The sequence below is a fragment of the Trachinotus anak genome, unplaced genomic scaffold (genome assembly GCF_046630095.1).
Source record: "Trachinotus anak isolate AG129_WGS33_773 ecotype Australia unplaced genomic scaffold, CSIRO_AGI_Tana_v1 ptg000007l, whole genome shotgun sequence".
Taxonomy (NCBI): Eukaryota; Metazoa; Chordata; class Actinopteri; order Carangiformes; family Carangidae; genus Trachinotus; species Trachinotus anak.
The window spans coordinates 11,917,714-11,930,088 of NW_027273858.1; the positions used below are offsets into that span (position 1 = coordinate 11,917,714).

At 41.1% G+C, this 12,375-nt stretch overlaps 1 protein-coding gene across 6 annotated transcripts in view; it reads left to right on the plus strand.

Moving 5' to 3' along the window:
* tp53bp2a (tumor protein p53 binding protein, 2a) overlaps positions 1–12,375 on the plus strand; it is a 30,087-nt gene that overhangs the window by 1,480 nt on the left and 16,232 nt on the right. For all 6 annotated transcript variants that reach the window (XM_071480562.1, XM_071480561.1, XM_071480563.1 and 3 more), the window contains exons 3-4: positions 9,402–9,549; positions 11,274–11,387. In XM_071480562.1, coding sequence (XP_071336663.1) covers positions 9,402–9,549; positions 11,274–11,387 — 262 coding nt within the window. The remainder of the gene's footprint in view (positions 1–9,401; positions 9,550–11,273; positions 11,388–12,375) is intronic.

Here is a 12,375-nt window from a genome sequence, read left to right on the forward strand (position 1 = left end):
ATAAAACATTAATGTCATTGAATTGTGAAAAATGCCCTTCACAGTTTCCACAAGCTCACTGTGACATAGTTATTGTTGCAATATTAACTGTATGATTATACACATCAGAGTAATGCAGCAAATCCTCACATTTTAGAAGCTGAAACCGGAGAATGTTTGGCATTTTGGCTTGGTTACTGACTCAAATGATTAATCTGTTTTCTCAAAATAGTTGCCGGTGAATTTTCTGTTGATCGGCTAATCACTTAAGCAACTAATCGTTTCAAAACCAGTGCCATTTCAGCAGTAGTTTCCAGGATATTTAGTTCATAGCGGAATGGACAGTCATTTTGTTAATATTGTAGTATTGAGTGTTTGCACAAATATGTAAGATCACATGCAGTTATGCCTTGTTCACATTGATGTTAACAGATAAAAAATGTAGAGTAATCCTTTGTGTAAGTATGCTCAGGCTATACTAATGTTTCCCTTCTCTGCGCAGACCTGTGCTTCCATTAAAACAGCTTGATCAGTGAATTAATCATCTTAGCGATGGAGACAGTCATATTTGGATAACTCCTGTCTGGTGCATGACCTCAGTCTGCTACTGGCACATAGTCATTGTTATCAACAAGCTCATTTCTCATGAACACAAATATCACCCTTACATGTTTTCATACAAGATCTATTTTCTTTATTTGCCACATGAGATCTTGGTAATTTGCCCCTGTACCCCAACCGGTGAATACATCTGAGTGTGTGTTCGAATGAGATACAGCTTCTGGTGTTTGCCTGATAAACGCAGAATGGCCTCTATGTGGCCATGTCTGATTTGAGGTATTGTCTTAGAAATTACACCCATAGCCCATGACCCTGCGTGTACAGGCCAGGGGCTCGTGGGGGTAGTGAGAATGTAGTGTCGTAATTGCTAGCTGGGGATGGTAAATAGGGGGTCACTGTTTCCTGAACACAATGAGCAGCAGCGACTCTTAAACAGCGTGTTGTGTAAAGCACATTGTGTATGTGCCTGTGTTGTGGCAGCATCCTGATAAGGGATGCTCACCCTTTATTTAACCATAGCATGTTATAACTCATTTACCCTTGACTTACTCTGGTCTCTGCCTCTATGTTCTGCAGACACTTAATGCCATATTAAAGCTTGAATCATCTGCTTGTTTATTAGCCCATAATTCATGTTGGTGTACTTTTTGTCAAGATAAATTATAGTTAACTGTGCTGGCAGCTTAAAAAAGAAACCAACCAGCGAGAAAACGTGTAAGCATCACTCAGGAAAAGTTTCTGCATGAGTTTGGATTTCAAATGTTGCAGATACAAATCCCGTATCACTTCCTCATTCCTCTCCCATGATACGAGTTGCTTGTTGTGTAGATTTTCAAGCAGATAAACTTCAGTGCATGTGACCTGCTTTACTGAATTTTGCATGTATTGACCGCACACATTTGTACAATGTCTTGCTTGCACCACAACAAATCTCACAGTTGCTCGTCTTTGTGGCAATGTTATGATGGTGGGAAAATGAGGTGATGCTCTGGGAATTCTGATTTTGCTGTGTGTGTCAACAGAAACCTGAGCAGGCTTTCTCTGTGGCCACCACAGGCTTTGTGTTTACTCTGTGGGAGAGTATGTGGTGGTTACGTAAGCAGTCAGTCACATCAGTGGTAGACAAGAACACTCAAGGGCAATGTTTTGACTTTTGTCTGAAGAAGAAGAGTTATCAGGGTGACTCTATTAGGTGAAAAGAATGATGTAAAACTACTGTAGGATTGTAATGAAACTTTGTTTCCATGCATGCAAGTTGTTGATCTATGTGATATCATCATATGATTGAGAACTGTAACATTTTGTACACAAGGCTGATTAATTCCACAATTGATGATTTCATAAACAAACAGAATAATTTTCTCACTAATGTCACAATACCAACATAACATTCGCCTGCTTTCTGAGAGGAAATGTACCCGAGCCACCTCAGCAGGTGTCAGCTTACCCACCTTGATAAAGTGAGCGACTCAGATCTGTGAGGAATCCATGTGAAAAGCAGAATGACATGTTAAAGTGGTGTAATTCCAGAAAAAACTATTTAAGTGCAGCTAGGAATTTGGAAATATATCATTTGAATAGGGGGATAATAACATGCTTTTTCAGACAGTTTGTCCCGGTAGACATTTACAATTTTGCACTCTGTCGATCGTGACAAGTGACAGGAACAGTTGTCTAACAAACAAAAGAAGAGGCCTTGAGAAAAAGGTCCAAACCCTGGCTCCTCTCTCACCTGTGCACAACTGGTCAATCATGGTGTGAACTGGGTGTGAAATGTCATATTTCTGGTTTTAGAAGGTTACAGAAATGATCAGGCACAGTCACACACGTCCAGCTGATGTACTTCTAAGAATATATTGGAAATAAAGCATGGAATGGGCAAAAAATGTGACATGTTATGGGACAACCAGTGCTTGCTGCTATGTGAGTAATACCTCTGTCCACAGACTTTTGTCAAGAAACTAAATTTAGACCCTTGTTCCACTGGTCCAAATGTGGCTAATGATCCTGGGTCCCCAAAAAATTTCCTGCAGTGGAACTTTGCCTCCTCCAGTCATTCACTCTCCCGCTTCACCACAGACTATTTTGCATATGACAGATTAAACACCACAAAGACATCATTCAGTGTGCATTTTTTTGGAAGCCAATTAGTGCGTCACGTTTTGAATTGCTACCTCTTGGCTGTTAGCTTCGTTCATGAGCTAAGATGATTTTGCATACAGCAAATCCCTACTCTGTTTTCACAATTCTGTGAATGCTACAGTTTTCAGTCATCTATTTTAATACCACATGTAGATAATTTAAGTCTGTGTATATTCTCCAGGCTGCTGTGGCCTTGTTGTTTTTCTGCATGACTTCATCTACCCGTCAAGAGGGCTCAGAAAAAAAGGACACATCCTCTCCCTTCTGCCTAATTTTGACTCCCATTTCCCTTATCTGGCAGATAAGCACAAAGTAGGAACTGTCTCATCACGTAGACCAGGAATGGAAGAGTATTTTGAGAGTGCCGATTATGAAGTGATAGGCTAAGTACTGCAATGCAGACAGGGAGAAGAGGTTGTCCTGATGTAAGAGTCACAGCTTGCTGCAACTTCAGTGTGTTGTAAAAGCAGCTTTTTTTTTTTTTCTGAACGTTGCAGCTGAATGGGGCTACTGTGCGCTCTGATTCCCTATGCGTTGTGCTGTTTGTTACCCCTGACCTTTTCTCCCTCACCCCCTAATGCAGCACAGAGAAAGTGAGAGAGAGAGTGAATGAGAGACGAAGAGGAATAATGCATAAAGCCATCAGGGAGTTTTCTGCTGCCTCGCCTTTTTGAAGGACTGCTATGCTGGAACTGTGTCAACTCCTGAAGCTGTGGCAGGGAGACACACACAGTGAAAGATGCTGCTGCAGTGTCTTACAAACTTGCCATAATCAGATTCAGAGGTGACTCTCTCAACAAGACCTAGTTGACTCATTTGCTTACCACAGCAATATCTGTAATTGAAAGTATGTGTGGACAGAAGGCCCAGCAGCCCTAAGGTGAGACCCCTCAGGCATGGTCAAAGATATGGCCCACGTTATGCTCTGTTGCTGTCACCCTGCCTCACACTGTCCACTTGCCCAGTTGTCCCATTTGTCCCCAAGGCATTATATCAGATGTTGTGTACCTGTGGTAGTCAGTCCCGGTGTGTTCTATCAAGTCTGTCTGATACATTAAAATAATTTAACAGGTTTTACTTGCAAAACTAATCAGCATAATTAATTTTAATATTCATGTTTTTAATTTATACTGACTGCACTTGTTTATTCTTTGCTACTTTGTCAGGAGGAGGTATAATATGCATGGGTATACCGGCTCTCTCTTTCAGATTAAACAGACTCCTGCAACACTGGACAAAAGTAACCTTTTTGCCCCTTTAGGTACCCACAAGAGTGAATTATGAAGGCCCACCTTTTGCAAATCAGTTTATTCAAATTAACAGCAGGCTTCTTCACAACCTTCTCATACAGTTCACATTAAGAGCTAGTGTTGGTGTTGGAACAGACGTTTATAATTCTGACAACTGATTAATAATTTGTGGTTACGACTTGATTATTTATATTCAATTAACTGGGCATTCTGACTCTTAGGTTAAAAAGGTTTTTTTTTTAATTTTGGGCTCTTGTAATTTAGGGTGTTTTGTAAAATTTTTATATTCTGAAAAATAAACCAGTTATTCACATAAAAGATTTTAGGATTAATTAGTGAAATTATTCATTAACAATCTTGTTGTAGTTCTAGTAAAATATACAAATTAGTACATTTCATCTTTAAAAATTATGGACCAGAACAACAAAGTGAGATACTAGTATTGTGATACTAATAATGTTACAGGCAACCACAGCAGGGATATGAAACAGCAAACTAAGATAATGAATGATCTTTGATGTTGCTGTGGGTGTGTTTAGTGAAATTGCTGTGGATTCTCTGTGACAGGTTTGGCTTTCATTTGCTAGTTATCCTGATGTTGCAGGGTAATTCCATTACAGTACAATCCCTTGTGATTTGTCTATTCTTGGAAATAGGAAACTGCAGTGGCCGGCAGTTTTGATCACTCTTAACTCAATATGGGACCAATTGTATTTGGACAATGTTCTTGAGAGACTAATGGAGTAGATTTGACCCTCACAAGGAGACAATGGATTCTCTAGGTGGGACACGGGGATTGATTTGCTGTTAGGACTGTTTACAATAACATCATCAAAGGATTGTCCCTCTAACTTGGTTTTGATTCTCCTTTTGAATTAAAAACCTTTGCATCAAGACAAACATTTCCTGCTCTGTTTAAGTGCAGCACTCGGTTGCTGCAGTGCACAGCCATGTTATCAGAATGATCAGTGGGAGTGCCACGCACACCAACACAGCATTCCTCCCTGTAATCGGTTACGGGTACAGTTTTGATCTTTCAACTTAAGTCATCTCAGTGTCTTCTGTCTAAACAGCTGGAAAGGCTTGAAAAGCCTGTTCCCCTGCTTCAGGGTCCCTCTGACTTTGATGGGAGAGGGGATCCAAATTATACAGTAAAGAGCCAAATTAGCATTTTATGGGCGGTAAGCTTTATAGCTGATATATTTTGTATGAAGTATCTCAAAGAATAGCCCCCCACCTCCCTGCAGGCACTGCGGCTGATTTAACTTCATCCAGGGCAGAATCATTGAAAAAGCCACCGGTTTTCATGCAGCAACCCAGAACAGCTGTTACAGTATATCTCTTTGTTTTTTTTACCAGTCTGTCTTTCTCAACCTCTTGGCCCTTTTCAGCAGGGCAGGTCAAATAAGCCCTGCCAGCTGCAGTCACTCATCTCTTCTTAGATGTGTTCTTTTTACAGTGTCTTTTGTCTGAGGGTTTGATGTGTTCTAGCCTTTCATCTCTGAGAGACACGCACGCACACACACTCCTGTCTGTTCTTGTGCCTAGAACAGAGATTCTTAATCATGTACCACTGACCCCCAAGACTGTGTAGGTTTTTGTTCTACCCAAGTCACCACAGTACCTAATTTTATGGATTTTAAACAGGTACTCAACAGTGAAATCTGCTCATAGGAATGAACACTTCTGTGCTGTTTGCCCTTGGTTTTACCCTAAAGGATAGCTCTCTTCATCTTAAGGCATAGTAGCTCTGGCCTAGCTGCAGGCTATTGAAGATTACTATTGTAATACTGAACCAGTAGTCTGTTGAAAGGCTATATTTTTATATAGCAGATTAACTTAATCCCTGAGATATAGCCCCAGAGACCCAGCCTTATAGCTGCTCTGCTTTGCGAATATCTATAGTGCAGGCTGCAGTGTACAGCCACATTACTTTGCACTGCCTATAGTTGTCAGTTTGCAGTTCTGAGCTGTCACACCAGTCCCAAACCCTTTGAGACAGCTCGGACTTAGCTGATGCCATGATGGAATTAGAAATCTATTGCTATAATGGAGCAGCAGAGGCAGCACATCCCCTTCTCCATGCCTACGGCGATCTTTTTGCCCTGTCTTAGGTACGAAGGAAGTGCAATTCAGCAGTTGCTTCTGTCATCCATTCTGATAGACAGAAAGCAAGTGGAGCACATTTGTTATGAAACTTTGTCATATAGAATCCAAATTGGTACCGCTCAGCTTCCTGGTTGTTCAAGGCTGTCGAAGGTGATAGTTCCTAATACTACTTCTACTTTAGCTGTAGTTGCTGCAGTTCATCTGTTTTGAAATAAGCCTGCCGGATTGTTATTGAGCTGTTTAATTTTACTGGCTGTTGTATCTATGAATATTTGATGAACTCTCAAGTTGTCTGGCTGAGTTGAAACATGTAGTCAGGACACTCCTCTCACCTCTCTGTCTAGGTAGCCCTCTTGAGGCCTTCTTTCCCCCCTTATAAGACTAGCAGATGGCTCTGTAGTAGGGCTGGGCATTATGAAGTAGATTAAATTTTATGATCACTAGAAGACTATATCGGATATTGACTGTATCTGTTTTTGCATGAAGTTGGCTAGTTTACACACACTCTGCCGTGCTGATAATGGAAAGTAAAACTAGACTCTGGTTTTACCAGTCCATGTTCAGACACTTCTGCTGTGTTTATTCAGACAACCATACTGTGTATCATCATAAAAAGTGTGTAAGAAAAATCTTTCAGTATTAGTACAGTGATAGGAGATTTTAAAAAACCCTAAATATTAATGTATTACCTATCCCCTTTTTGCACCTTTTAATGTCCCAAAGCGATATTAATATTTAATATGTATAAAAAAAAAAAAAAAAAAAGATGTATGAAGGTTGGCGTGATTAGCTTAAATAATTATGTATATATAGCACATGTGTGCAATATCCTAGCCCATAAGCAGTGACCGCAGGCATTAAGTGGATGAAGGTCAGCAGCAACGTGCTAACTCATCTAGATTGAGGGTAGGACTGGGTAGTGGTGGCCCTGGATCATTAACTTTAGTGCTGAGGAGAATTTGCTTTCAGTGTAGGCATTGCCCCTCCCAAGGCTCCTTTCACCTCCTGTCAGTGTTTCTGCCTTCTTTCTTTCACTCCTGTCCTAGCCTCCACCCCCCCTCACTCTGTTGTTTCTCTTTCACTCTCCAAATATTAACAGGGTCATTTGAATGTCCTACATTGCTGGGAAGTTGTGATGATGTCAGCTGCTCTGCACTCATCTCTGAATGGCTTCTTTGGAATCCTTTGCTAAATGCAGACTAGATTAAATTGCCGCCAGTCGAGGTTTTCTTTTAATTACCAGCTCTGACAGTGTAATTTATTATGTTAACTGATTCCAGTTTAGTTCTGAACTACATACCATGATTAGTAAAACTATTCTAATTAGCAGACAAGAAAGGAGAAGCTTTGTTCTCTGGGGTGGTCTTCCTCCACAGAGCTATTAGGTCTTCCATGGCCGGTGAATAACACAAGCAATGTCTGTTTACAGCTTTCTGTACTGTAGATTAGTGACAAGGATGACTCACTGCGTATTCGCTCTATTGATGGAGATCTTTTATTTGCATCCCTATGGAACAAACCAGTTGAGTCAGGTCCTCTGAGTCAGACCACTACCCCTCGCTTCCACCTTCACTACATCTCTGTGAAAATAACAAACAACCTCTGTTTGTATATGTTGCTAAGGAGATTTTCAAAGGAAACATGTCACCTGCCCACTCACTCAGTAAGGCTCACCTGAAGAAGAAAAGGGAGGATAAAGCCACTTATCTTAAGGCTGTTGTACTTTTGCTCAGTGCGCCTCACAGTTCAGAAGCAACCAAAATACTTTTGTTTCTGTACTATGGCTGCAGCTGCTCTGAATGCTTGCCCCCCCAATTCCTTTGTGCTTGTGACCCTGCTGACCTGATGTTCCCACTATGGCCCCTGTAGGCATGGCCGTTCACAGCAGCGTGCTGAGAATAGAAAAACCTGACAGTATAACCTGTAGGTTAAAGACACAAGCAACAATACTATTTTGACAATTATACACTGTCCAGGTCATTGTAGGTCTTGGTCTTGAAGTCCTTTTGAAGACATTACACTATGCCATAACCTGGGACTGAAACAAAATGGTTCAATCACTTCAAGTCGTGCCATGCCATAGGGCACCTATTTTACAATATTGGTTTTATTATGGCCTTATCAAAGCTGTCACTTCTAACGTTGAATCGAATAGATTGGGGCATATTCCAGCCGTAAAAGCACTTGGACCGGAGGATTAAGATTGCACTGATTTTGGTGGTAAAAAATCAAGGTCACTGTGACTTCAGAAAACACTCAGAAATTCATACGCTTATTATGACACAATTTAAGACAAATGTCTAATAGGATAAAATGATGAAGTGATGACATTTTATATCCAATTGGTAAAAGGTTGCTTCTACTGTTACATCATAATGTTCTGCAAAAACACTTCAATGCTGTAACTCAGTAAGGGGAGATTGTTACCATATTTCCTGCAACTTGGCAGGTTGGCAGAGAAATACAACCATGTGGCAGTAATTGTAGTTCACTTTCATGTGTGCTCTCAGTGTTTGTATAGGTTTTAGAGTATCACAGGCAGAATATAACATACTCCCAGATTAGCATTTTTGAATTGACTGTCAAGGCTTTAGTTTGATACTACTTTATTATACTTTTATTAAATTCATCTCCCAAAGTGTATTATAACAAATACTTAAAATTGTGTATAGGTAGTGATATGAGAGTCTTTTAAAATGTTTTTTAAGCAATAGAGTAGCTATCATAGTATGGAATATAATAGGAATGCCTTGCACTTGGGATGCGTGCGGTTTGACAGCTCAATTTTCTGCTCAGTCTCAATGTGTTTATTTTTTTTTTTTCTGCCATGGCTGAGGGCTTTCACATTCCACTTCTGTTAGTGACAGCTTCATTGAGATAGTCCATTTCTTTTTAGATAGTCCTGAGCCAGAGTCTACCATCTGTCAATCACACACTGACATACAAATCCAGCTTCTCTGGAGTCCTCAGTGGTCTGCTCCTTCAGGGTGCTTGGCAGGGGTATTAAGTGTGTGTGTATGTGTGTGTGTTGGGATAGAGGGATTTCTCACAGTGGTGACAGCACCAGTTAGCAGTTAAATGGCGTGGGGTGAAATGGAATTCTGTGAGCTGGCCTCTGATTTCTCCGTTGACACAGAGGAATGATAGTTGGGTAATGGATACTGCTATCAGTGAAGCACACATATCACACACACTGAATTATAGGAAAATAAGACACCAGTTACAGAGAATTATGTTGTATGAATTAAGTGTTTGTTCTGTGTCTCCTCAGGCCAGGATTCTTTATCTTGTGTTTCTATATAACTTCTCATCCAAGCTGCCTGGCTCTGTGCCTCTCTCTCTCCCTCCTGTCCTCCCCAGATGTTCCTGACAGTATACCTCAGTAACAATGACCAGCATTTTACTGAGGTTCCAGTTACCCCGGAGACGCTGTGCCGGGACGTGGTGGAGTTGTGCAAGGAGCCGGGGGAGACAGACTGCCACCTGTCTGAGATGTGGCGTGGATCTGGTGAGTGACGGTGCCAGTTTACCCAGCGCTGTGCTTATCTATCTACACATCATGCAGAATTTTAAATTTACAGTCATATTCTATTTTTTCATTCTATTTCTATTTTGTTTGTGGCATATAGCTGTATCCCAAGGCACAGGAGTCACTATGGAGACACTTGTTTGTCTTCTTCCTTTAATTAGAGGCAAATTGCTTCTCTGTAGTAGACTATGTATGGAGATTAGCTGTGTGGTCAATTGCTTGGTGATTTCTTTTTGAAGGGCTTATCTCTTTGGTTCTGTGATGCAAATGAAGCAGAGCCCAAAATCCCTGTAACAAACACAAGCACCCAGACATCTCCCACATCTCTCAGGTTGGAGGGGAGGGGGAGAGATTTCATGCCTTCCCCATTTTCCCCATCTCTAAGGCTCTGCTCAGGCCTGGCATTAACATCCATCTCGAGTAATCAGATCACAAGTGGCCAGCTCTAAGTACAGGTGTGAACGCACCCAAGATGCACTGAGGATGCATTTGAGATGTGATCACTCGAACCACATTTGGAGGAGGTCTGAGCCACATGTGGCCACATTCTTTTAGCAGTGTGAGTGCAAATGCGTCCTGGCCACATTGAAGGACCGCTTAGTTAACTGATGTTCTTTGCCCTAGTCTAATTAGTCCCACCACACAGTTTCATAATGAACTAAAATGTATTAATATATTGCTATTTCAAATGTTAAATTCTTATTTAATTGTAGAGCTGTATGCAGTTTAATGATTCACTCTGCCCCTCCTTCTCCTACTCTTTCTCTCACACAAACACATTGACAGTGGATCTGTCAGATTGGCTAAAATCAACAACGCATATGTTTTTATTAGCATATGCAGCGGGGAAATGAGATACACTCACAAGTGGGGACGCATTTTAATGGCAGGTGTAAACTGATGTGCTTAGAGCTGTCCACTTGTGATTGGATCACCAAAGACACATGTTAATGCCAAGTATGAACAGGGCTTAAGAGTCAGGAAGTATTCAGAATCACAACTCAAGGAGCCAGGCTTTATAGCTGTTTCCATGGTGATGCTGCCATAAGAGTGAATAAAGTGCCAATTATTGTGTTTGAGTACTTCCACAAGTAGTCAAAAGAGACTGCTAACTGCTGAAAAGGAGAAAAAAAAGTCTCATATTGCAGCCATTTCTCACTGCAGGCTCCTGCTGACTCTCCTTGAAAACACAGCCGTGACGTTCTGCATCAAATTTAGATATAAAGCTATTAATAACCTGCATGTTACAATACTTACTGATTTGTTTTGCAGTAATGTTATTACAAGAGAATGGTTTCATTGACCTCTACTTGATAGTAATGTGTCAGTCCATTTGTGTAATGAAATGGTTGTAATCAAGTTGAGGAAAATGTATAAGGAATGGATTATGAGCCCTTTGGTACCAGCCAGAATAACTGACAATGATCGCAGTTGTCTTCCCTGAGGTCATTGCTCAGAATGATCAACTAGATGTAGATGGTACTGATGAAATGACTATCCTTTGAATATGGGCCAGCAGTGTCAGGCTAGTGGTTGGACAGGATTCACAAAGCAAACCCCGAACACACACTTGACCGACATTGGTATTTGCACATGTTTTAACCTGGCTGCGCTTAATATAATTAAATTTTGTCAATATTGAGTTTATGACGATATTTACCTTACACGTAAGCGCTGATGTGTTTTATGTATTCCATCTGCAGAGCGAGCTGTAGGTGAGGGGGAGAGGATGCTGGATGTGCTCCAACGATGGGGACAACACAGGGCAGAGGTGCGCTTCTTTCTGCGTCACAACCGAGCCCCTGGCAGGGAATCGGGTAAGTCCATCACCAACACACACCTCAACCACTCTTATTATTTTCTCTGGTCACTTCACCCACATGAGAGTCATGGTTTTGATGAGGTCCATCCACAGAGAAAAGACATCTGACACCAGTGTAATTAACTCCAGAGATGCCTGAAGCCTTTAAACATCCACATGTGTACTCTTAAAGTGGATTAAAGCATTCATGAAAGGTTATTTACATTAACAACCAGTTTGAAGCTGATAATGAACCAGACTACCTCTCCTCTCTATGCTACAGAGCTTTGGAAATGGTACTCCTAAGACTGCCTTTATCCAGGAAAGGGTTTTATATTGACAGGCCTCAAATCCTTGAACAAGCCTTATTTAGCTGTACAGTTGAAGGCCAGGCTCGAAGCAGGGTGTCCCAGTCACATCGTCATAAGCCTGTTACTTTTCAGTTTTCTTAGGAACACAGAAAACTCTAGTATTTTGGTCTTGTGCTATCCTCTCAGCCCCCAGTTGCGTAACTAAGCCCTTTTACCCCTCACAGCTTGAGTCTGGCCCAGGGATTAGATGGCTGTTTTCCCTTCCTGTTATCTTAGCCTGCTCTTGTTTTCCCACACTGTTAGCTTAGCTCTGCTCAGTCTTTACAACACATACATTTCTCTATTACCTTTTTCTGGTTCTGTATTTTTACTCAGGATGGGTACACTTGGTCCCCTGTTTCTGTGTTGTTCATATTAGTTGTGGTAATACCACTGTACTCAGTGCTACCCATAGTATGGAGTCAATTAAATGTTCACACTTCCCTGATGCTGTGCAGGCATGTTCTTTCTCACCAGGTCAGAGGGCAAAACTTATTCTCTGGTGAATTGAGCCAGCTAAGTAATCTCACACTTAATGTCACTAATTGAACCTTAGCATGTTGTTATGTTCACACTAACATAATGGCATAAAACACACGTATGTCAGGGGTCATCTAAAACTATTATGTAAGCTAAAGGGCTTTGGTCATAGGC